Raw genomic sequence first — 26,282 nt, 5'->3', positions numbered from 1 at the left:
CAATTTTACATGCCCATCACTGTCACAGATACTATAATACTGTGTCTAGTAAGTAAGTAAGGGACAGTGTGCTGGGACTGGGACTATATGGGACTTCACACATATTCTTCTTCTTTTTTGAGATGGAGTCTAGCTCTGTCACTCAGACTGGAGTGCAGTGGTGTGTTCACAGATCACTTGCAGCCTTGACCTCCAGGACTCAAGCAATCCTCCCACCTCAGCCTCCTGAGTAGCTGGGACTACAGGCACACATCACCATGCCCAGCTAATTTTGTTTATATTCTGTAGAGATGGGGTCCCACTATGTTGCCCAGGCTGATCTTGAACTCCAGAGCTCAAGCCATCCTCCTATCTCAGGCTCCCAAAGTGTTGGGATTACAGGCATCAGCCACTGTGCCCAGCCCACATACATTATTCTTAATCCTCACAAGAGTATGAAATGTAAGCATACTAATCACTCCCTTGCTCCCCTCTCCCTCTTTCCTTTCCTAGCTCCTTTCCTTCCCCCTTTTGTTTTTCCTTATTTTATCAAGAAGAGTAGTTTTAAATTTTTAAAATCACAGCATCCATTGTTAGATGAATAAAGCTTCCTATCATTACTTTGCAGCAAAAGATAGAATCCAGAGCTCTGGGTCTGTTTTTCTTCCAATTCTTCCTAATATGCTGAGAGATATTCAATAATACTTCTCATTTTCCTGGCTAGTTACAAACAACTTCAGCTTCTCATGCCTGTTGAAGATTGAGTTAATATTTGAAAAGTGATATGCCGATTTACAGTCTTAAAACTGTAGACTGTAAAACTGCAGCCAATTATCCTTTAACTCACCTCTCCACCTTTTTTTTTTTTTTTTTTCTGAGACAGGGTCTTGTCCTGTTGTCCAGGCTGGAGTGCAGTGGTGCAATTATGGCTCACTGCAACCTCTGCCTCTTGGGCTCAAGCAATCCTTCCACCTCAGCCTCTAGAGTAGCTGGCACTATATGCACATGCCACTCTGCCTGGCTAATTTTTCATATTTTTTTGTAGAGGTGGGGTTTCTCCATGTTGCCCAGGCTGGTCTCAAACTCCTAGACTCAAGTGATCCACCCGCCTTAGCCTCCCAAAGAGCTGGAATTACAGGCATGAGCCACTGCTACCGGCCTCATCTCCCCCTTTCTAACTCACCCTGAAAATGTTTCAAATTCAAATTTAGGGAATTAGCTATGGGTTTTAAAGCAGAGATAAAGCAATGGAAAACCATAGGGTGCCTTTCATATAGACCACAAAAGAAAAAACTCTAGAGGGGCAACTCAAATCATAGTTTAGCAATTATCTGTTTCTTATTATGATTTCTCTATGCCTTTTTATAATAATATATTAATAACATTAATAACTATGACCAATAGTTCAATTAAAAAAATACTTTAACTTTAGATAATTTTGAGAGTGCTCACAGTAAGAAAACTCTGAGGTCTTGTAATAAACAGCTATAAAAATGTTTCCTCTAAGATCTGATTAAAATTTGGATTACTGCTCTTTTGCTTTGGTAAATGTGTAACAACATTCTAATTTCTATTCCTTAAGTAATGATTTCTAGCACCACCCAGAATGTAATAGCTTCAACAGCTAATCTTTACATAGAGAATTCTGATGTAGAGAAATAAGTAGATATCTGCTCTTCCCGGAATAGATGATATTTTCTTTTTTCTATTTTTTTTTTTTTTTTTTTTTTGAGACAGAGTCTTGCCTCTGTTGCCTGGGCTGGAGTGCAGTGGTGCGATCTCGGCTCACTGCAAGCTCTGCCTCCCGGGTTCTGGGTTCATGCCATTCTCCTGCCTCAGCCTCCCAAGTAGCTGGGACTACAGGTGCCCGCCACCAAACCTGGCTAATTTTTTTTTTTTTGTATTTTTAGTAGAGACGGGGTTTCACCGTGTTAGCCAGGATGGTCTCGATCTCCCGAACTTGTGATCTGTCCTCCTCGGCCTCCCAAAGTGCTGGGATTACAGGCATGAGCCACGGCACCCGGCCAATAGATGACATTTTTTGTAATGAGTTTGTTCATTTCCATTTGTTCTGCGTAGTTATGAAACTTATAAGCCTGATTTTTTTTTTTTTTTTTTTTTTTGGGAGACCAGAGTCTTGCTCTGTCACCCAGGCTGGAGTGCAGTGGCATGATCTCAGCTCACTGCAACCTCTGCCTCCCGGGTTCAAGCGATTCTCCTGCCTCAGCCTCCCAAGTAGCTGGGATTACAGGCACGTGCCACCACATCCAGCTAATTTTTTGTATTTTTAGTAGAGAGGGGGGTTTCGCCATATTGGCCAGGCTAGTCTTGAACTCCTGACTTCAAGTGATCTGCCCACCTTGGCTTCCCAAAATGCTGGGATTACAGGGATTAGCCACCGTACCCAGCCTATATAGACTGATTTTATCACTTTGGTTTTGTGTGTGTGTGTGTGTTTTGATTTGTTTTGTTTTGTTTTTGTTTTTTTGAGACAGAGTCTCACTCCATCCCTCAGGCTGAAGTACAGTGGCATGATCTCGGCTAACTGAAACCTCTGCTTCCTGGGTTCAAGTGATTCTTGTGCCTCAGCCTCCCGAGTAGCTGGGATTACAGGTGGGTGCCACCATGCCTGGCTAATTTTTGAATTTTTAGTAGAGACAGAGTTTCACCATGTTGGCCAGGCTGGTCCCGAACTCCTGACCTCAGGTGATCTGCCCGCCTTGGCCTCCCAAAGTGCTGAGATTACAGGTGTGAGCCACCAAGCTCGGCCATCACTTTGTATTTTAAGTTTACATGTCTTATTTTCCCAACTAGACCAGCAACTCCATGAGCACAGAAATCCTGTGTTCTCACTGATTTATATCACCCTCAATCTGTAGCACGGTACGGAGAAAACAATTTTAAAAACGGTCTCGTACATTTCACTGATTAGACGTCTAATAAACATAGTATCTAATACAGTCTCACAAACATGGCTTTGCTTAAAGACACCCCAGATTAACAGGGATCCTTCATCATAAGATTATTTGTAGAATACAACATAGGAACACCTTTCAAATACAAATCAAAGCACTTTGCAAATAAGAAGATATCTGTTGACAAATATACGTGACACTCACAATGAAGAGATTATATAAGAACAGGATTCGATAATTTGCCTAAAATTATATCCAAAGTTAGCAGAAAATATATATTTTCATAGAAAATGCTAAGAAGTAATTCTATAGATACTTTTGGTCAGTGTTAATCCAAATAACTTCTCTGTAAGGGGCCTGTCCCAGGAAAAGTCACTTTTTTGCCTCGTACTGAGCAACATAAAGAAGTGGAAGTTTTAGACTCCTGAAAGGAACTCAAGAAAGAAGTAAATCCAGAAACCAACCCCAATAGCAGCACTAGTTGTAACAGCAGCGGTTGTAATGACAGTTAGCTAGCCTTTGCTAAGTATACTCAGCTCCAGATGTCTCACTCAATCCTCATGACAACCTATGAAGCAGATAGTGTTATTGTGCTCATCTTATAGATGAGGAAACTAAGCAAAAGTGAAGTGCAGTCACTTGCTCAAGGTCAGAAAGCTAGCAAGTTTAGCTAGCTATAGAATCAAGGTCAAAACTCAGACCAGTCCGGCTCCAAAACAAACAAAAATGTAGAATGTGATTTTTTTTAAAAAGTGAGGGGAACATCTAAAACCAGAGAGAAAGGGGCCTGGCGTGGTGGCTCACGCCTGTAATCCCAGCACTTTGGGAGGCCAATGTGGGCAGATCACCTGAAGTCAGGAGTTCAAGACCAGCCTGGCGAACATGGTGAAACCCTGTCTCTACTGAAAATACAAAAAAATTAGCCAGGCATAGTGGCGTGTGCCTATAATCCCATCCACTCAGGAGGATGAGGCAGGAGAATCACTTGAACCAGGGACGAAGGTTGAAGTGAGCCGAGATCGTGTCACTGCACTCCAGCCTGGGCAACAAAAGCGAAAGAAAAAAAATACCAGAGAGAAAGGAATACAATGATTAAATAAATAACATTGAGACAACTGGCTTCCATTTGGAAAACAATAAAGCTATCATCTTGTTTCATACTTTACCCTAAAATAAAGTCTTCAAAGTTGAAAATTAAACTTTTAAAAATACTAAGAAATGGAGGTGCCTATTTATATAATCTTGGAAAGCAAGAATGGTTTTCCTAATTTTATGCTAAAGCAGAAGCATTGATTGATAAACTTGACTATATAGGAATCTAAAATCTCTATACATCAAAAAAACCCACAAGGTGAGCCACTGTGCCTGGCCTAATGTGGAATTTTATAAGGCAAGTTGCAGAACAGCATGTTTTTGTTACAGGTTTTTTGTTGTTAAAATCTATGCATAAACAAATGTACTAAAATACATAAATTTACATGCACATATTTATCCACACTAAAATATATTTATGGGTACATCAAAAAAGAATACATACAGACCTCCAAATAGCAAAAACAATTCTGAGAAAAAAAAGTTGGAGGACCCACACTTCCTGATTTCAAAACATAGCTACAGTAATCAAAACAGTGTGGCACTGTCATAAAGACAGACACATGGACCAATGGAACAAGACAAAGACCCAGAAATAAACCCTCACGTATATGCTCAAATGATCTTTGACAAGGGTGCCAAGACTACTCAATAGGGAAAAGAAGGTCTCTCCAACAAATGGTGAGGAGAAAACTGCATATCCACACGCAAAAGAACAAAGTCAAGGCCAGGCATGGTGGCTCATGCCTGTAATCTCAGCACTTTGGGAGGCTGAGGCGGGCAAATCACTTGACATCGGGAGTTTGAGACCAGCCTGGCCAACATGGTGAAACCCCATCTCTACTAAAAATACAAAAAATCAGCCAGGCATATTGGCGCACGCATGTAATCCCAGCTACTCGGGAGGCTGAGGCACATGAATCTCTTGAACCGGGGAGCCAGAGGCTACAGTGAGCCGGAATCATGCCACTGCACTCCAGCCTGGGCAACAGACCAAGACTCTTTTTTTTTTTTTTTTTTAAAAAAAGGGCAGATCACCTGAGGTCAGGAGTTTGAGACCAGCCTGGCCAACATGGTGAAACTCTGTCTTTACTAAAAATTCAAAAATTAGCCAGGCGTGGTGGCACACACCTGTAATCCCAGCTATTCAAGGGACTGAGGCACAAGAATCACTTGAACCCAGGAAGCAGAGGTTGCAGTTAGCCGAGATCATGCCACTGTACTTCAGCCTGAGGAATGGAGTGAGACTCTGTCTCAAAAAAACAAAAACAAACAGATAAAAAGAACAAACTCAAAACCTTATCTTACACAATATACAAAGATTAATTCAAAAATGGACTAAAGACCTAAACATAAGCCCTAAAACTATAAAACTCCTAGAAGAAAGCACAGAGGAAAAGCTTCATGACATTAGACTTGGCAATGATTTCTTAGATATGACACCGGAAGTACAGGAAACAAAAGCAAAAATGGACAAACAGTACAACATCAAACTCAAAAACTTTTGCGCATCAAAGGACACAATCAACAGAGTGAAAAGGCCATCTACAAAAAGGAAGAAAATATTTGCAAATCACATATCTGATAAGAAGTTAGTATCTAGAATACATAAAGAACTCCTACAACTCAATAACAAAAAAAATCAACCCAATTTTAAAAATAGGCAAAGGATTTCAATAGATGTTTCTTCAAAGATGGTATGCAAATGGCCAATAAACATGTGGAAAATATGTTGAATGTCACCAATCATCAGAAAAATGCAAGTCAAAACCACAGTGAGATATCACCTCACACCCATTAGGATGGTCACTATCAAAAAAGTAGAAAATAACAAGTGTTGGCAAGGATGTGGAGAAATTGAATTGTGTATTGGCCTGTAAAAGTGAATTGCATTTTTTTTTTGAGAGTCGAGTTTTGAGAGTTCTTTACATATTGTAGAAACTAGTTCTTTGTCAGGTATGGGATTTGCAAATATTTTCTCCCAGTCTGTGGCCTGTCTTTTCATTCTCTTCACATGGGCTTTCACAAAGCAAAAGTTTTTAATTTTTATGAGGTCCAGTTTATCAATGTTTGGCTATTATATTTTTCAGTTCTATCATTTATATCATTTCCTTTTGGCTTTTTTTTTTTTTTTTTTTTTTGAGACAGGGTCTTGCTTTGTGGTCCATGCTGGAGTGCAGTGGTGCAATTACGGCTCACTGCAGCCTCGACCTCCAGAACAATAGCGATCCTCCCAGCTCAGTTCCCGAAGTAGCTGGGACTACATGAGTGCACCACCACACCCAGCTAATTTTTGTATTTTTTGTAGAGATGAGGTTTCGCCGTGTTACACAGACTGGTCTTGAACTCCTGGGCTCAAGCGATCTACTGCCTCAGCCTCCCAGAGTGCTAGGATTACAGGTGGGAGCCACTGCGCCCAGCTGACTTGCTTCTTTTTATAACTTTTATTTATTTGCTAAGATTTTCTGTTTTTTCATTGTTTCAAGAGAACTTATAATTGATTGTTCAGGCATTTTTATAATGGCTTCTTTAAAATCCTTGTCAAATAAGGTATTTCTCTGTTGCTCAAGATGGAATATAGTGGCACAATCACAGCCCATTGCAGCTTTGAACTCCTGGGCTCAGGTGATCCTCTTGCCTCAGCCTCCCAGGTAGCTAGGACTAAAAGTGCGTGCCACCCTGCCTGGCAAATTTTTTTATTTTTTGTAGAGACAGGGTCTTACTATATCGTCCAACGTGGTCTCAAACTCCTGGCCTCAAGTGATCCACCTGCCTCAGCCTCCCAAAGTGCTGGGAGTACAGGCGTGAGCCACTGCACCCAGCCGTGACTGTCTTTTTTTCATTCAAGTTGTACTTTTTTGGTTCTTGGTATGACAAGTGATCTTTAGTTGTATCTAAACATTTTGTCTATTACATTTAGAGAATTTTGGTCCTATTGAAATCCTTTATTTTGGCCAGGCATGGCGGCTCACATCTGTAATCCTAGCACTTTGGGAGGCCAAGGTGGATGGATCATCTTAGGTCAGGAGTTCAAGACCAGCCTGGCCAACACGGTGAAACCCCGTCTCTATTAAAAATACAAAAAATAGCTGGGCATGGAGGCAGGTGTCTGTAATCCCAGCTTCTCGGGAGGCTGAGGCGGGAGAATAGCTTGAACCCAGGGGACGGAGTTTGCAGCGAGCCGAGATCGTGCCATTGCACTCCAGCCTTGGTGACAGAGTGAGACTCCCTCTCAAAAAAAAAAAAAGAAATCCTTTATTTTAGCATGCAGGTCCTGGCCTACTTTTGTGATTGTGGTTTCAATGAAAGTTTAATTTTCAGTGTTTTTGCTGCTTTTTTTGATCTGTTTCATTTATCTGGAACTGCTGAGGTTTCCACAGGCCCCTGCTGGTGCTGGCTGGAGGAATGGAAGATGTTTTCCCTGGCCTCATCCTCAGGGTATGGGAATCTCTTGGGGAGGAAGGAAGTTTCAGGCTCCCTGGGAGGAAGAAGGTCCCTGGGTTGGACTGCCTGATGTAGTGGGATCCCCTCTGCCAGTGCCCCCCAGCTCCCCAGTGAATGTAGGCAGGGGAGGGAGGCTCTGGTCCAGGGGAACCAAGAGGCTTCCCAGGCCAGATCATTTGTTGAACTGGCAAAATCCTCCCACATGTGCATGCTTGCCATAGAGCTATCACTCAGCAGGGGAAGGAAGTCCCAGGCCCTCTGAAGGTGAGCACTTCCTCTAGCTACTTAGTGGTCTCCTATTAATCTCCCCCTCCCGGGAGCTGGGCTTTTCTGGTCATGTCAGATAGATAACCTGTCAGTCCTGGGGAGAAGGTACCAGGCCACCTTCTTGTTGCTAGGTTGCAGGTGAGGATGCACCGGGTCTGGGTCACCCCCTTCAGTTGGGTAGGAGGACAGAAGACACTCGGACACCATATTGTTCCTCCAGTCCTGGGGCCCCAAACCAATTCACCTTCTTACTAAATCTCCAAGTTCTCCTTTGGTTGCCTCTTGCATTTCCAGGGTTCATAGTTGCTTAGCAGGGAAGAACAAGGAGAAATAGTTCCATGCCATCTTATTAGATTACAAGTCCCAAAAGTTTTTTTTTTTCAATTTTGTGATTACCTTTTTTTTTTTTTTAGATCAAGTTTTGCTCTTGTCGCCCAGGCTGGAGTGCAATGGCACAATCTCAGCTCACTGCAACCTCTGCCTCCTGGGTTCAAGCGATTCTCCTGTCTCAGCCTCCCTAGTAGCTGGGATTACAGGTGCCCACCACCATGCCCAGCTAATTTTTGTATCTTTAGTAGAGACAGGGTTTCACCATGTTGGCCAGGCTGGTCTCAAACTCTTGACCTTAGGTGATCTGCCCACCTTGGCCTCCCAAAGTGTTGGGATTACAGGTGTGAGCCACTGCACCCAGCCAATTACCCTTAAATGGTACTATAATTTCATCAAAAAAGTAAAATTTAAATCCTTTTGTCTTATCTTGCCAAAAAAAAAAAGCACAACTTTTATTGGCAAATGTATAAAGAAAAATCAGACATCACGTTTTCTTTTCTGTTTTTCTTTTCTTTTTTTTTGAGACAGTCTCACTCTGTCTCCTAGGCTGGAGTGCAGTGGCTCAATCTCAGCTCACTGCAACCTTCGCCTCCTGGGTTCAAGTCAATCTCATGCCTCAGCCTCCCAAGTAGCTGGGATTACAGGTGCATGCCACTATGCCCAGTTAATTTTTTGTATTTTTAGTAGAGACAGGGTTTTTACCATGTTGGCCAATCTGGTCTCGATCTCCTGATCTCAAGTGATCCACCTGCCTCAGCCTCCCAAAGTGTTGGGATTACAGGTGTGAGCCACCGAGCCCAGCAAAAAAATTAGACATCACTATTCATGTGTGTATTCTAGCCTGAAATCAACCCAGCTGGATAAATGAAAAAAGATCTCAAATTATATAATTCATGTGCAGTGAATATACTTAACAGTGGTGACCTTAAGAGAAATTACCTTCTTGGATTTCAGCTGAGCAAAATAATCTCTGAGAACTTTTAATTCTACCTCGAGTAGGCACAGAACTCTGCAAAGAATAAATGAGAAAGGTTTAACACACATCTGGTACGTTTAAATTCTTTTTCTCAGTAAGGCTCAGGAAAGTGTAAAAAGTAGCCACCAGAGGGCAGTAGACTCAAACACTGCCTGATAGCAAGAAATTGCCAGGCACCACCTCCAGGCCTAGGCTCAGAGCAGCTATTATTATTGGCTAAAAACATGCAACATTATTTTAACCAATTTTTCCTCAAACTCTACTTCTAAAATGGTGTTAGTCCGTGGGTCACTTCCTCATCTCATTTATACTGTGCTTAACAATCCCTAATATTTTCCAAGAGTTCTTTGTAAAAGAAAATTCTGGACAAAACAGCAACTACTGAATATATTATGAAGAAATGGGGGTACACCTCTGTTTGTTTGTTTTTTATAATTTATTTAAATTTGCCCCTCAATTGTATTATTTTTAAAAAGGAAAAAACCTCACATGCTTAAAATATGGAATACAGTTTTCTTAAGAAAATAGCTTTGAAAGCAATTTAGGGGTATCCTTAAAGCCATAATTGCATACATGGTTATTACAGAAATATTTGCTAAAAAAGAAACAACTCCACTAGGAACATGCTTTCTTCATGATGGGGAAATGTAGGAATAATATTCTATTCTCAGTAGCATTATATCTCCTTACAGCTGTTCATTTCTCTACTGTTTTCTTTTCAAGGAAAAAAAGCCAGGGGCTTTTAAGAGAGACTAGTTGACTTTCCAGTCAAGAGTTAAACAGATCTGCAGGGCTTATGTAATAATATGTGCTTTTAACTTAGAAATGTTATATTATGCTACACAGATCACACAGAGCTTTAAATTTTATGATAATGTTACAAACAGATGAGCAAGGCACTGTGATAAATACTTGATCTCCATTTTTAAACCTTACCAAGTTTCACTTATATGTGTTTTTCATTTATTCATTCACCAGCCTTTACTGAGCACCTACCATGTGCCAGGAACTGACCGACCCTTATTCCTTACTCACACCAGGGTCTAGGTATAGCAGGCAGAAGCTGCAGACATTGTGTGATTAGGCCAGGCAGAGGGCAAAATATGAACCTGGTCAGTCAAACATGGGGGACCCAGGAATTAACATAAAAGCCTTTATCCTTAAAAGTTATGTTCTAATAAGCTGGGTTTTTGTAACTTCAAGCATGTTGCCAAAAGCCAACTATCAAAAACTCCAGGGAGCTAGCTAAAAGGTTGGCCAAGGGCAGCCACTCAGCAGACAAACAGCAACTTCAAGGGCAAAGAGCCAAGAATAAGAAGAGTTCTGGCACCAGATGAGAAAATTTCTTCTGGGTAGAAAAAGTGATCAAGGGCTTCATTTATTCCAGCAAAGGGAGTTAAAATTCCTGACTTGTTTTCTTCCCTGGGTTTTCACATAAGAAGTTGGATCCTACCTGGTGTGAGAAATTGAATGGAGAAGGCGATGCCTTTGTGGGGACCAACCTCTTGGCCCCCTGGAGGTTTGTTGAAAATCACTGACATGAGGCAGATTGATTGATGGGAGAAAGGCATACAAATTTATTTAATGTGTATACACCGAAGGCTTCAGAATGCAAACCCAAAGATACAGGGGAAATTGTCCATTTTTATGCTTAGGTTCAATAAACTATGGACTTTGTTGTAGAAATATGACTTTCATATTTCTACAACAGCAGAAATAGCAGTGTGGCCAGGAGGCACACATGAGAGAATCCTGCCAATTCAACAAATGATCTGGCTTGAGAAGCCTTTTTGTCTTCCTGGGCCACAGATTCCCCTTCCCTGCCCATATTCACTGGGGCAGATGGGGGGCACTGGCAAAGGGGAATCAAAGTGTAGAAATATGATTGAACAAAAAGGGTAAGATCTAATGTTAATAGATTCAGTGGGGAGCCCAGCAAGGCCTGTCTGTCTAGATTCTTCTTGGCCTCTCTGAGCAGCACTCCTTTCTTCGGGGCACGGGACAGGAAATTCTCTGAAATGGGGGTCTTATCACCTACAGTCAAACAAGGTAGGTCAGATAATTTTTCTTTCTTTTATTTTTTTTTTAATTTAAAAGAGATGAGGTCTCATTCTGTCACTCAGGTTAAAGTGCAGTGGCATGACTGTAGCTTACTGTAGCCCCAACCTCCTGGGCTCAAACAATCCTCCCACCTCAGCCTCCTAAGTACCTGGGACTGCAGGTGCATGCTACCATGCTCAGTTAATTTATTTTATTTGTAGAGGCGAGGTCTTGATATGTTGGCCAGGCTGGTCTCGAACTCCTGGCTTCAAGCGAACCTCCCGTCTCTGCTTCCCAAAGTGCTGGGATCACAAGAGTGAGCCACTGCACCCAGCCAGATAATTTCTTTATGGCCAAGTTTTACCCAGAAAGGCAGAGGGAAAATTAGAGTAATATTTTTAGGTTCTATGGCTGGTTTGGAGAAAGGGGGTTCTGGTTTCTATGACCCGCCTTGGGGAAGAGGGATTCTAGCTTCTATGGCTGGCCTTGGGTGGAGAATGAGACTGAGACAAGAGGGCAGACAAAGGTCAAAGGAAAACTTTTGCTTCTGAGGCTGCTGCAGAGACCTTCATTTTGGGGTACTGCTTTCTGAGCCCCAACACCTTCTCTCCAATTAGTGCACAAGTAGTTCGAGCTTCTTCCACAACAGGAAGATGGGAGAAATGGAAAGGAGAGCTCAGTGGACAGTGGACACAATGCTGGTCCAGTGGACCAGGAGTCACAGTCACCCTGACAGGGTACCAATATCAGCTTGAAGATACTGACTTAGTAGAAAGATGCTAGCTCAGACTTAAAGAAGTAACTGCAAATATTTAAAGCTTAATTCATTTTTTTTTTTTTTTTTTGGAGACGGAGTCTCACTCTGTTACCCAGGCTGGAGTGCAGTGGCACGATCTCGGCTCACTGCAACCTCTGTCTCCCGGGTTCAAGCAATTCTCCTGTCTCAGCCTCCCGAGTAGCTGAGACTACAGGCGTGTGCCACCATGCCCGGCTAATTTTTGTATTTTTAGTAGAGACGGGGTTTCACTGTGTTGGCCAGGCTGGTCTCGAACTCCTGACCTCAGGTGATCCGCCCACTTTGGCCTCCCAAAGTGCTGGGATTACAGGCGTGAGACATCGTGCCTGGCCTAAAGCTTAATTCTTAATGCATAGTATGTAATCATACCTAGATGTCTGCATTTCTTTAAAGTTCTTCCTTTGCAGGCAACCTGACCCAGGTTTGAGTCTCAGATTTCCACCAGTCTGTGGGTAACATTAATATGAAACGAGCCTCTCTAAAATTCTGTTTCCTCAGGAGTAACAAGGAGATCTTAATAGGATTTACTTCTTGGGTGTGGCTGTGAGAATCAAAAGAACAACGTGTGTAAAATGCATAGCACAGTGCCTGAAATGTAAGTGCACAACAAATGGAAAAAACATCCATCTTTTGGTCTTCCCTTGTGTATAGCCTTTATCTTATAAATACATAACAATGAATGAAACTAGTGACGGTGTCTGTTTGAAATGGGGGTCTTATGGCCTACGGTCTTTGGGATTGACTGTTGTAATCAAGTTGTTTCCTTGTATTTTAAGAAGATACAGCTGAGTAAAAAGTCAGATGAATGCTTACTTGAAGAAGCCCTTGAGGGGAGCTATCAGGCCAGAACATGAGGTCACACTGCTGTGCACCTGGACTCGGCAGATAAGTGCCCTGGGGGTGTGGCTTGAGACAGTAACACGGCCAGTTTTTCAACTCAGTTGGGATTTCTTTTTAAAACTGTGACTGCAGGCAAAGTACACAGAAGTAAATAAGCCTCTTCCCCCATAGCACGTGCCCTTGAAACTTAAAAGTGAGGAACAACGAGAGATGTCACAGGTGGCAAATAACATTCTTGAGCTTTTACAAATAATTCTGGGCCGGGCCTGGTGGCTCACGCCTGTAATCCCAGCACTTTGGGAGGCTGAGGCAGGCGGATCACAAGGTCAGGCGATCGAGACCATCCTGGCTAACACGGTGAAACCCCGTCTCTACTAAAAATATAAAAAATTAGCCGGGTGTGTTGGCAGGCGCCTGTAGTCCCAGCTACTCAGGAGGCTGAGGCAGGAGAATGGCGTGAACCTGGGAGGCAGAGCTTGCAGTGAGCCGAGATCGCACCGCTGTACTCCACCCTGGGCGGCAGAGGAGACTCCATCTCAAAAATTTTAAAAAAAAATTAAAAATAAATAAATAAATAAAATAATTATATTATTATCCTCTCCAATGACTATTTAATGTGACACATAATTTAGCAGTACATATTGAAAGTTATAGAGAACTATACTTTTTTAGTTTTAAAGAAGGGATAGAGAAGTTACAGTTAGTCTGCACAGAGGGTCACCCAGAAAATAGGAGTTGCCAGGTTACTATATGGCCTTGGGTGATTTTCTTCATTATCCTGGGATTCAACTTCCCCATGTGGAAAATGAGAGGATTAGCTGGGCTCTGTGGTTTTCTTTCTTTTTTTTTTTTTTTTTTTAAGACAGTCTCACTTTGTCCCCCAGGCTGGAGTGCCCGTGGCGCGATCTCGGCTCACTGCAACCTCTGCCTCCCGGGTTCAAGCAATTCTCCTGCCTCAGCCTCCTGAGTAGCTGGAATTACAGGCTCACACCACCAACCTGGCTAATTTTTGTATTTTTAGTAGAGACGGGGTTTTGCCATGTTGACCAGGCTGGTCTCGAACTCCTGGCCTCAAGTGATCCACCAGCCTCAGCCTCCCAAAGTGCTGGGATTACAGGCGTGAGTCACCGCACCCGGCTACTTAGTGGTTTTCGAACTCCTCCTGGTCCTGGCACCGTTTCTTTGGATGAATGCCTGCCTGGATGCATAAGGTAGAGCATCCAGGGCCCCACAAGCTCATGACCCCACTCAATCTCAAACTTGTAGTTCCTAAAGAGCTGTGCGGAACCACCAGCTCAGAGACTGTAACCTTCTCTAACTCTGTGAGCCTTAGTCATATACACTTATGGTTTATCCTTCACACCTCAGGCTATACAATTAAAATTCACTGCTGCCTTCTAACAGCAGCATGCAAAGAGCTCAAAATCCGATTTTGGAGCTGAAAATTCAGTCTAGATAGCTGAATCTGCATAACTCAATCTAGGAGGCTGGGCATGGTGGCTCTCGCCTATAACCCCAGCACTTTGGGAGGCCAAGGTAGGTGGATCAACTGAGGTCAGGGGTTTGAGACCAGCCTGGCCAACATGGTGAAACCTTGTCTCTACTAAAAATACAAAAATTAGCCGGGTGTGGTGGCGGGTTCCTGTAGTCCCAGCTACTTGGGAGGCGAGGCAGGAGAATTCTTGAAACTGGGAGGCGGAGGTTGCAGTGAGCCGAGATCTCGCCACTGCACTCCAGCCTGGGTGATGGAGTAAGACTCTGTCTCAAAACAACAACAACAACAACAACAAAAAACCCAAATCTAGGAAGAGGCAACAAAAGCAGAGAAGCACTGCCACACAGAATACTCAAACCTTCCAAATAAAGCCCATCTACTTGGTATCTGATAAAATGTACCCAATTGTGTCCTCAGTTATTTCTCAGAGAATTGGTTCAATAACCATTGTTCCCTTCTTTCCTTTCCTTTCCGTACTCTCTGTATCTCAGGTCCAGTCTAGTGATTGGGTATTAGCCACTAGGTTGGATATCACTTAATGCAACTATAAAATGTCTTTAGCATTATATGTATATATCTAAAATATACCCTGACTCCTATTTTAAAACTACAACAACAACACATCAAGAATTTGACAACTAGTATATAAATTTTATTTTGAGTTTTTTTATCTAAGAGCTTATAATTCATTCCTTTTGGAAATAAAATTTTATAGAATTCCAAAGAAATATGAATTACAGAGAGGAAGACAACAAACCTTTTTTTACCCTTAAATACTAAATTCCTTGGATGAAATGCCTAAATACACAAGTTACAAAATGGGCTTTGAAGAGTGGGATGTTGACAGATTCCCAGAATAAGACTAAAGGTGCATTAAATCACTATTTACTTTAAACTTATAACTGCCTGCCAGCTATGGCCTTTAATCATCAAAGACTTATTGTGTTTAACATTCAATTTGCTGTCTACACGCAACCAATGTCCCCAACACTGCTCTTAGGCAGAAGTTCAAGTTTGAGGAAAGGGCTGATATTTCCTACATCTGTATTGTTAATGTCTAACAACGACTTCAGAGAAACTCCTTGTCCTATATTAGAAAGTACCTTGGATGCTCTCCAGGACAAAGGTTCCAGAGGGCACAGGTGAGATACGCCACATGAGCTACCCAGAGTTTATCAAGCTCCAGCAGTACACATGGGACTGGGCCTTCGGGTGACCTTTGTGATCTTCCTTTTGAGAGGTTTAACCAAGATCATCTGTTTCTTAACACAGCTCTTGCATTCTGTATACTCTATGCTTCCCTTGAGCCAAGCAGCAAACGAGAAAGAAAACAAGTATCTAACAGGCAGGGTGTTCAAGTCCAGCAGCAAGTCTGTACCTGGGACTAATTAATGGATTCAATTCAGCCATCTCTGGAGTGGACTGGAGTTGACCAGGGAGGAGGGGGCACATTCCAGAGAGGGGAACAATGCAGCTAAGACATTAACAGTTGGCTCAGCCTAAAAGCAAGCCTGACAGGACTGGCAGGCCTGTGTTAATGTGCAGTTGGACAGCAGCAGGGGCCTCTATTCAGCTCGTGTGCACCTGTACAGTCGTGCCGGTTGTTGAAATATTGCAATACTGCTGTATTGGTTATTAAATATTTTGAACAAATATTCCAGGCAGCAGATTACACAGAGTCCCGAAAACAAGGCAGAGGAGCTTTTTGATTGGAGCTGGAAGGAAACAAGTAGTGTAAGATTGGCCGGGTGTGGTAGCTCACACCTGTAATCCGAACACTTCAGGAGGCCAACGTGGATGGATGACTTGAGGTCAGGAGTTCAAGACCAGCCTGGCCAACATGGTGAAACCCTGTCTCTACTAAAAACACAAAAAAATAGCTGGGCAGGGTGGTGGGTGCCTGTAATCCCAGCTACACAGGAGGCTGAGGCGGGAGAATCACTTGAACCCAGGAGGTGGAGGCTGCAGTGAGCCGAGATTGCGCCATTGCACTCCAGCCTGGACAACAGAGCGAGACTCAGTCTAAAGACAAAAGTAGTGTAATATGACATCTCAAAGGGACCTAAACAGAAGAATGTTATGGAAAAGGTGTTCCAGGAATGCTCTATATTTTTCTTTCTTTAGAAAGAGGGTCTCACTCTGTCCCCCAGGCTAGAGTGCAGTGGTACGATCATAGCTCACTGTAGCCTCGAACTCCTGGGCTCAAGCAGTCCTCCCACCTTGGCCTCTCAAAGTGCTGGGATTATAGGCATGAAACTCTACACCCGCCCTCAGGAAGCCCTGTTTGGCTGCAGCAGGTCTTCTGCCATATCTCACCAGGAAGGGCTGAGGGGAGGATTTTATAATCCTGCACCTGCCTTAAGTGAAAAGTTGCTTATTTTACCATCATTTCATGAGGAGTGGCTGGGTGGGAACTTCAGGCCAGATGGACTCTGTCTTTATTGGACATATATAGCCTAGTTTTACCCGTCTTTACATACTCAGACTGGAATGACTAAGGCTTTTGGAGGTTTTTCTAACACTCTCAGATTCTTATCAGCCCAGTAGTTTTCTGGAAAGTGCTCTTAAGTCTCATGTCCTTGCTACTAATTTGCTCCTCCAGGGTGTGAACAGTGATGCGGCAGTTGGGCACATAGCATAAGGACAGAGAAGCGTCCATCTAGTTTGGCTTCTAGGGAAGATCACTGGCATCTGAGTAAGGGCAGGCTTAGTCCAGAGGGGAATGGAGGTAGAGACCATGTGCCTGGGAATGAGGAGCAATCCTGAGATGAAGAAGTGAGGCGGAAGGCAGGCAGCCCCTTCAGAAAGGCTGGCTGGGAAAACAGGGCAGGGATAGGCCCATGGCCAGGGGCAGCTGCAAGGTGAAATGGGGAATCCTTTACACAAGTTAAGCCTAAGCCTGGGCCCATGTTCTTGTAACTGGGTTTTGCAGTGGTCCTTGCTGCATCCTAAATCTAAGGTCACTCTTCCTTGGCCTACTACTCCTCCAGGGGTTAGAACTGTGATGCTGACTCCAACCTGGAAGCTGGCACCTTGCTACCCACTGAGAAGGCGCCTGCACACTGCCTGCCACCTGCCTGGATTTCTGGGTATTCTCTCCAGCGTGCCTGTTGCTGGGCTGTGCTGTGCCACCAGAAGACTACGCCACGCCTCCACTGTGAACCCCAACCCCTTGCCAACTCTGTGTCTGGATTTTGACTGAAGAATTTGACAACAGATGATATGACTGAACTCTTACGGTCAAGCTGGGTGCACTGGCTCACACCTGTAATTCAGCACTTTGGGAGGCTGAGGTGGGCAAATCACTTGAGGCCAGGAGTTTGAGACCAGCCTGGCCAATATGGCAAAACTTTATCTCCACTAAAAATACAAAAATTAGCTGGGTGTGGTGGTGCACACCTGTAATCCCAGCTACTAGGGATGTTGAGGCATGAGAATCGCTTGAGCCTGGGAAGCAGAGGTTGCAGTGAGCTGAGATTGCACCACTGCACTCAGCCTGGGTGACAGAGCAAGACTCCATCTCCAAAAAAAAAAGAAAAAAAAACAAAAAAACCAGAAATTGTAAAAACTATGCCCAGTTAATGAATCCTAATGATCAAAGCTTGGCTCTGTTTCACCCAGTAGCTGGGGGAGCCAGGTCCCAAGTTCACCCTTAGACCCCCATTCAGCTGTAAGCAACCTGCCATACTCTGCCAGTTCTTGAGATAGTCAACTCTATTTTGAGCCAAGCACAAGCTACATGAAGGTAGCCAACAGTGTGTGCCTCACTGAGTGAATACCAGGATGGGCAGAGACCAGTGGTGAGTCACCCTGAATGACCCTCCAACTGGAAACCTTGGCTATATTTACCAATCCCTGGAAGATCAACTTCCTTACAACACATAACAGCAAGTAAGCAAACCAAGAACATCAAACTGGCTTGGGAACTGGAGGTGTTAAGAATCTGAGATAGAATGGTGGCCCAGTAGAGATTAGTGTAAAGGTGGTCATGTCTCTGAGCAAACAATAGATCCAGAGTTATCAGAATTAGATTAAAAGGTCGGCAAGAGCCTCCTGAAGGGCCATGGGGAGAGAACCCGTAACTACAGCTACCTATGAACAAGAGGCATGGAGAAGAAAATGGACTCAACTTATAAATGAAAAGCCCAGGCCCCTGGACAATTCTGAAACTTAAGGTGGAAAATGATCAGGTAGGAATAAACCAGGTTGGGCTGTTAGGGCAGTGACCTCCTTCAGAGTTTAAGGCTGTCATCTCAAGTTCATTGCTTGGTAACGGCCAGATTACCAGTGATAACCTCTCCTAACTGACTTTTTTTTTCTTTTTCTTTTTTTTTTTTAGACAGAGTCTCACTCTGTTGCCCAGACTAGAGTGCAGTAGTGTCATCTTGGCTCACTGCAGCCTCCACCTCCCAGGTTCAAGTGATTCTCATGCCTCAGCCTCCCAGTAGCTGGGATTATAGGCACCCACCACCATGCCTGGCTGATTTTTGTATTTTTAGTAGAGATGGGATTTCACCATGTTGTCCAGGCTGGTCTTGAATTTCTGGCCTCAAGCGGATACACCTGCTTCACCCTCCCAAAGTGCTGGGATAACAGGCATGAGCCACTGCATCCGGCCTCCTAATTGACTTTTGTAGATAATTTCTCACAAAAGGTAGCTCTGGAATGTTTACAGAAAAATCAACAGCCTTCCATGCTGTGTAAAAGTCTCCTAGTGATGTTAAAATGAAGTTCTCTTTGTGATAGATAAACCTGAGCACGTTTATTTCTGCTTAAGGTGATCTACTAGAGATGGTGTTATTAAATAACAGAATGGCTGGACTTCCATTTGATTCTAGTGTATTCCCTGCTCCTGTCATGGCTGAAAGATACCATTCTCACTCAGTTTTTGGGAAGCTCTGGGTGATCTGGTCCTTTTTTTTTTTTTTTTGACAAGGTCTTGCTCTGTCGCCCAGGTTGGAGTGCAGTAGCACGATCATGGCTCACTGCAACCTCCACCTCCCAGGCTCAAGTGATTCTCCCACCTCAGCCTCCAGAGTAGCTGGAACCACAGGTGTGTACCACCACACCTGGCTAATTAAAAAATTTTTTTTTTAGTAGAGACAGGGTTTTGCCATGTTGTCCAGGCTGGTCTCAAAACTCCCGAACTCAAGGGATCCCCTCGGGCGGATTACAAGGTCAGGAGATCGAGACCATCCTGGCTAACACAGTGAAGCCCCATCTCTACTAAAAATACAAAAAAAAAAAAATTAGCCGGGCATGGTGGCAGGCACCTGTAGTCCTAGCTACTTGGGAGGCTGACGCAGGAGAATGGCGTGAACCCAAGAGGCGGAGCTTGCAGTGAGCCGAGATCGCGCCACTGCACTCCAGCCTGGGCGACAGAACGAGACTCCGTCTCAAAAAAAAAAAAAAAAAAAAAAGGGATCCTCCTGCCTCAGCCTCATAATATGCCAGATATGCCAGATAACAGGCATGAGCCACCACTCACAGCCCTGGTCCTTTTTAAAAACAAACCTAGTGGGTATTGTGGCAAAACATATAAAAGTACTACAGAATTGCAGAGTGCACAACAAAATAAAAATTGTTTTAAAATGTTTAAGTTTGAATCAAATAGTATCAAAAAGTTAATATTCCTCCCTAAAACTCCTTCCACCTCTCCAAAATGTTTGTTCTATCAAGTTAACAAAACTTGCCTAAATTTATTTGCAGCAGTTCCTTGTCTCAGTGGTATCATCCTCTTGGTCAACTCCTAGGTTAGAAAAAGCTTTCTTTTTTTCCAATAACAATGTGATTTTAGCTGGGTGTGGTGGCTCATGCCTGTAATCCCAATACTGAGAGGTTGAGGCGGGAGGATCGCTTGGGCCCAGGAGTTCAAGACCAGCCTGGGCAACATAGTGAGATCCCATCTCTAAACAAAAAAAAAAAAAAAAAAATTTTTAATTAGCTAGGCAGGATAACACACGCCTATAGTCTTAACTACTTCAGAGGCTGAGAAGGGAAGATTGCTTGAGTCCAGGGGAAGCACAATACTGCACTTCAGCCTGGGCAACAAAGCAAGATCATATCTCGAAAAAGAAAAAAAAAAAGTGAAACATTTCCTTTGGATTCAGTCAGCTCTGTCATTTGCTAAGTGACACTGGGAAAGTTTCCTAACATTTCCAAGTTTGTTTCCTCACTTATTAAATGGGAATGATTTCCACTTCTCAGGTCTGTGATAAGAATTAAAAGTGGTGATGTTTGGGCCGGGTGTGGTGGCTCACACCTGTAATCCCAGCACTTTGGGAGGCTGAGGCAGGTGGATCACTTTAGGTCAGGAGTTCAAGACCAGCCTTGCCAACATGGTGAAACCCCATCTCTACTAAAAATATAAAAATTAACTGGGCATGGTGGTGCACGCCTGTAATCCCAGCTACTCAGGAGGCTGAGGCAGGAGAATTGCTTTAACCAGGGAGGTGGAGGTTGCAGTGAGCCGAGATTGTGCCACTGCACTCAGCCTGGGCAACAGTGTGAGACTCTGTCTCGAAAAGAAAAAAAAAAAGTGATAATGTTTGTGAAATATTTAGCATGGAGCCTGACAATATAAAACCTGACAGATAGTAAATGCTCAATAAATGGGAGTGATCACTATTAATGTGCTCTAAAACACTGCAGTGTGGAGTATGCAGAGAGCAATTATCATACCCAGAGCCTTCCATGGGGTAAGATGAGTAAACCAATGTGAATGTTTTATTTTTTTATGTTTACTTATTTATTATTATTATTATTATTTTTGAGTCGGAGTCTTGCTCTGCTGCCCGGGCTGGAGTGCAATGGTGCGGTCTTGGCTCACTACAACCTCCACCTCCTGGGTTCAAGTGATTCTCCTGCCTCAGCCCCCTGAGTAGCTGGGATTACAGGCACCTGCCACCACGCCCCACTAATTTTTGTATTTTTATTAGAGATGGGGTTTTACCATGTTGGCCAGGCTGGTCTAGAACTCCTGACCTCAGGTGATCCACCCGCCTCGGCCTCCCAAAGTGCTGGGATTACAGGCGTGAGCCACTGTGGCCAGCTAGAGGTAATTAAGTTTTGAGGGTGGAAGCCTCATGATGGCATTAGTGCCCTTATAAGAGACACGAGAAAGAGGCTCTCTCTCTAGGCCATGTGAGGACACAGGAAGATGGTGACTGTCTACAAATCAACAACAGGGACAGCACCAGACACCAAATCTGCTGGCACCTTCACCTTAGACTTTCCAGCCTCTGGAGCTGTGAGGAGCCACCCAGTGTATGGTATTTGTGATAAAAGCCTGAGCTGGCTGGGCGCAGTGGCTCACACCTGTAATCCCAGAGCAGTGGCTCATGCCTGGGATGACCACGGTGGGTGGATCACTTGAGGTCAGGAGTTCAAGACCAGCCTGGCCAACATGGTGAACCCCGTCTCTACTAAAAACACAAGAATTAGCCAGGTGTGGTTGCGCTCACCTGTAATTCCAGCTACTTGGGAGGCTGAGACAGGAGAATCGCTTGAACCTGGGAGGCGGAGGTTGCAGTGAGGTGAGATCACGCCACTGTGCTCTAGCCTGGGTGACAGAGTGAGACTCCATCTCAAAAAAAAAAAAAAAAAAAAAAAATCCTGAGCTGACCAGACAGTACTGCAGTGTGCTGAGCACCCCAGCTGATGAGGAACTGGATCTCCTGAGAGTCCACTCCCTGCCACACACTATGCCTCATGCACGACCTTGTACAACCTTATAACCTCCCCAACAAGGAGGTGCTGTTATCATCTCCATTTTACAAATGAGGAGACAGGCACAGAGGGGCTAAGTGGCTCGCCCAAAGTCAAACCACGGGAAGTAGCAGAACCAGAATTCCAACCAGACTGTCTAACCCAGCACGACCACCACTAATACCGTGTAAAATGGTTGTCTTAGCGTTTGAGTACCCCTTCCCATGTTTAGACATGGGTTCCCCCAAACAATCTTTTTGGCATAGAATATCCATATTTTTAACAAATACCCCTACATAAATATTTCAACGTGCTCCTTATTTTTAGAGCTGTCAACCAGTTCCAATTAATAACAGTTACTTTTCTACAGATTAGTCAACTAACAGGCAATAAAAAGTAAAAACTGAGTCCACACTGAATTCCCTAAGGGAATAGAGCCACTGCCCTTGAAGTATTTCAACATGCTAATACTTCTAAAGTTCTATTCAGACTGGATATGGTTGCTCACTCCCATTATCCCAGCACTTTGGGAGGCCATGGTGGGAGGATCACTTGAGGCCAAGAGTTCAAGACTTGCCTGGGCAACAAAGCAAGACCCTGTCTCTACAAAAAATTAAAAAAAAAAAAAAAAAAGCCATGTATGGTGATGTGAGCCTGTAATCCCAGCTACTTGGGAGGCTGAGGCAGGAGGATAGCTTCAGCTCAGGAGTTCAAGGCTGCAGTGAGCTATGATGGTACCACAGTATTCCAGCCTAGGCACAGAGCAAAACCCTGTCTCTAAATAAATAAATACATACACAAACAAAGTTCTGTTCAACTGCCTCCATTCACTCATTCTAAGAAATGCTGTTGCTACCCAGGGATGATGAACAAAATCAGTTTTAGGGATGGAAAGTCATGTAGAGGCAGCAGGATGGCAGGGAAAAAAGGGAAGGTTAAAGGAACTAAGATGTTAAGTCTAGAAAGGAAAAGGATAAAGAATTATCTAATTCTTGGTCAGTGATATGGTTTGGGTTTGTGTCCCTGCCCAAATGTCATGTGGAATTGTCATCCCCAGTGTTGGAAGTGGGGACTGGTGGGAGGTGATTGGTTCATGGGGCAGTTCCTCCTAATTGGTTTACAGCACCATCCCCTTGGTGCTGAGTTCTCATGAGATCTGGTTGTTTAAAAGTGTGTAGCACCTTCCCCCTCTCTTTCTTCCTCCTGCTTCAGCCATGTGAAGTGCCAGCTTCCCCTTCGCCTTCCACCCTGATTGATGCCTAGCAGGTGCTGCTATGCTTCCTGTACAGCCTGCAGAACTGTGAGCCAATTAAACCTCTTTTCTCTATAAATTACCCAGTCTCAGGTATCTCTTTATAGCAGTGTGAGAATGAACTAACACAGTCAGGTACTAAATTAAACAGGAGACTTACTGATCCTGATTACTCTATGTCCTGAAAATCAGAAGAGAATCCCAAACATATTTCTCCATAGAATTCTTGAAGGCAATGACAGTTACACATCCTACCTGTAGTCATCACTGAATTCATCATCATTAAAGCCTACATTTTCTTAGTACCCACAATGAGTTCTTTCTAAAAATATATACTTGGATTTGTTTTTTGTTGTTGTTTGTTTTTTGGTTTTTGTTTTGAGACAGAGTTTTGCTCTTTCGCTCAGACTGGAGTCAAGTGGCACAATCTCGGCTCACTGCAACCTCCACCTTCCGGGTTCAAGCGATTCTCCTGCTTCAGCCTCCCGAGTAGCTGGTATTATAGGCTCCCGCCACCACACCTGGCTAATTTTTGTATTTTTAGTAGAGACAGGGTTTCGCCATGTTGGCCAGGCTGGTCTTGAACTCCTGACCTTAGATGATCCACCTGCCCTGGCCTCCCAAAGTGTTAAGATTACAGGTGTGAGCTACCACACCTGGCCATTTGGATTTCTTAATATTAACAACAACAACATTGACTGAGCACCCATCGATGGTAGAAAAACCATGCTAAGTACCTTACAGGTTTCCCTTAAGCTAAACCTGACTGGGTGGAGCAAGCATTCTGATCGCCATTTTGTAGACAACTCTGGAGCTCAGAGAGGTTAAGGAACACGCCCCAAGTCACATAGCCAGTAAGTGGCAGACATGAACTTTAAATCCAGGTCTGTGTGATAAACCCAGAGGATTAACCAAAACTAACAAGAAATAAATGAATAAATAAATAAATCCAGGTCTGCGGGCCTCCAAACTCAGATCAGGTAATTAATATGAAAGAGAGGGCTTTACCACTAAAGACAGTCACTACCTACATCAGGGAATTATCATTAGTTTAAATAATAGATGTTTCGGCAATCTAGTCAGGAATCAGGAAACCTTGTAGACAGGTTGTTACTTAAATCCAGAGCATACTTCATACAAGGAATGCTAAAGTCTCTATTTTTATTACTCATCACACATAACAGGCCCACATTGCTATTTTCTGAAGTTTTAAAAGAACAAAACAAAAAAACAATTCCACTCTCTCTTTGTTGAACCAAATATTCCCCTGCTTCTGAATTAATTTTGAGGAGATTAGAAAGAGACCTGAGATTAACAGCGACAATAATGAAAAGACATCCAGGAAACAGCTCCTTCTCATTGCTGTGCCAGGGAAGCTGTCCTTTGAAGTTCCTCCTGATAGCTTTGCTTAGGTAAGATGTTTTTCTGCCTAAGACAATGAAGCATTCTCAGAGATATGCTATTGGAAGAGAGAGAAACAAACTATCACACACCCGTATAGCTGCTAGTTGTTTTTAAGTTAGTTTGTTTTAAACTCTGCTTATTACCTGGATCCACATCAGAAGAATAAGGAAAAGAATGGAATTCCAAAGAACTGAAAGCCTCGCTGTTGGCTTCTTGGCTGGGTCTCTGCAGGACGTAATCTCTTATGTCACACGCTGATGGCAGGTCTAAAGCACTGCTCTCCTCTGACAGGCTGCCTGAAGTGGCGTCCCTGGCTGCCATAGTCCTACCATGGAAAACAGAAAACAATTCAATACAAAAGGCACCACATAGCAGGATCCTTCATTGGAGACAGAGCTTGAAGAATTTTATTTGTTTTTTATTTTTATTTTTGTAGAGATCAGGTCTAAGTTGCCCAGGCTGGTCTTGAACTCCTGGGCTCGAGCAATCCTCCCACCTCAGCCTCCCAAAGTGATGGGATTATGGGTGTGAGCCACCATACCCACCCAAAAAATTTTAAAGGTCAAACAACAGTGAGATCAGAATGATTTACAGTAGTCCCCCCTTATGTGCGATTTTGCTCTCTGCAGTTTCAGTTAATCTCACCCAACCATGGTTCAAAAATATTACATGGAAAATTCCAGAAATAAACAATTGATAAATTTCAAATTGCGCACCATTCTGAGTATTGTGATGAAATCTCATGCTGTCCCACTCCATCCCACCTGGGACATTAATTACCCCTCTGTCCAGCGTATCTGAACTGTACGTGTTACCTGCCCCTTAGTCATTCAGTAGCCTTTTCAGTTATCAGATGGACTGCTGTGGTATCACAGTGCTTGTGTTCAAGTAACCCTTATTTTACTTACTAATGGCCCCAAAACACAAGATTAGTGATGCCAGCAAGTCAGATATGCCAAAGATAGGCCACAAAATACTTTCTTTAGGCAAAAAGGTAAAAGTTGGCCAGGCACACTGGCTCACATCTCTAATCCCAGCACTTTGGGAGGCTGAGGCGGGTGGATCACCTGAGGTCAGGAGTTCAAGACCAGCCTGGCCAACACGGTGAAACCCTGTCTCTACTAAAAATACAAAAATTTAGCCAGGCGTGGTGGTGGGTGCCTGTAATTCCAGCTACTTGGGAGTCAGTGGCAAGAGAACCTCTTGAACCAGCGAAGCGGAGGTTGCAGTGAGCCGAGACCGTGCCATTGCACTCCAGCCTGGGCAACAAGAGCAAAACTCCATCTCAAAAAAAAAAAAAGGTAAAAGTTCTCAACTCAATAAGCAAAGAAAAAATTCATATGCCTAGGTTACTAAGATCTACCGTAACAATGAATCTTCTATCCGTGAAATTGTGAAGAAGGAAAAAGAAATTCATGCTAGTCTTGCTGACACACCTCAAACTGCAAAAGTTATAGCCACACAGCCGTTGTAGTGAGCTGAGATTGCACCACTGCACTCCAGCCTGGGCTACAGAGCAAGACTGTGTTTCAAAAAAAAAAAAAAGTTATGGAGTTATGGCCACAGCACATAAGTGCTTAGTTAAGATGGAAAAGGCAATACATTTGTGGATGGAAGATATGAACAGAAAGGTGTTCTGACAGCAATGTGTTGTACCAGAAAGCACAGAACTTACACAAAGACATCAGCAAGGATCCCCTGAAACAAGTGACACCAAGCCATTTACTGCAAGTAAGAGACAGTTA

General features: G+C 43.5%; 1 protein-coding gene across 7 annotated transcripts in view; it reads right to left on the bottom strand.

Annotated features, from left to right (window-relative positions):
• SHLD1 (shieldin complex subunit 1) overlaps positions 1-26,282 on the bottom strand; it is a 121,536-nt gene that overhangs the window by 69,712 nt on the left and 25,542 nt on the right. For 4 of the 7 annotated variants that reach the window (XM_054541557.2, XM_063720665.1, XM_002829942.6 and 1 more), the window contains one exon: positions 24,681-24,862. In XM_054541557.2, the coding sequence (XP_054397532.1) occupies positions 24,681-24,862 (182 nt within the window). Of the gene's footprint in view, positions 1-8,499; positions 9,037-21,792; positions 24,593-24,680; positions 24,863-26,282 lie in introns of those variants that run through there. The other 3 variants (XM_024239142.3, XM_024239141.3, XM_054541561.2) reach the window with 2 other exon arrangements.

This window comes from Pongo abelii, chromosome 21 (assembly GCF_028885655.2).
Source record: "Pongo abelii isolate AG06213 chromosome 21, NHGRI_mPonAbe1-v2.0_pri, whole genome shotgun sequence".
Lineage (NCBI taxonomy): Eukaryota > Metazoa > Chordata > Mammalia > Primates > Hominidae > Pongo > Pongo abelii.
Note: the sequence above shows the minus strand (reverse complement) of the source record. Positions and strands in the feature narration are given on the sequence as shown.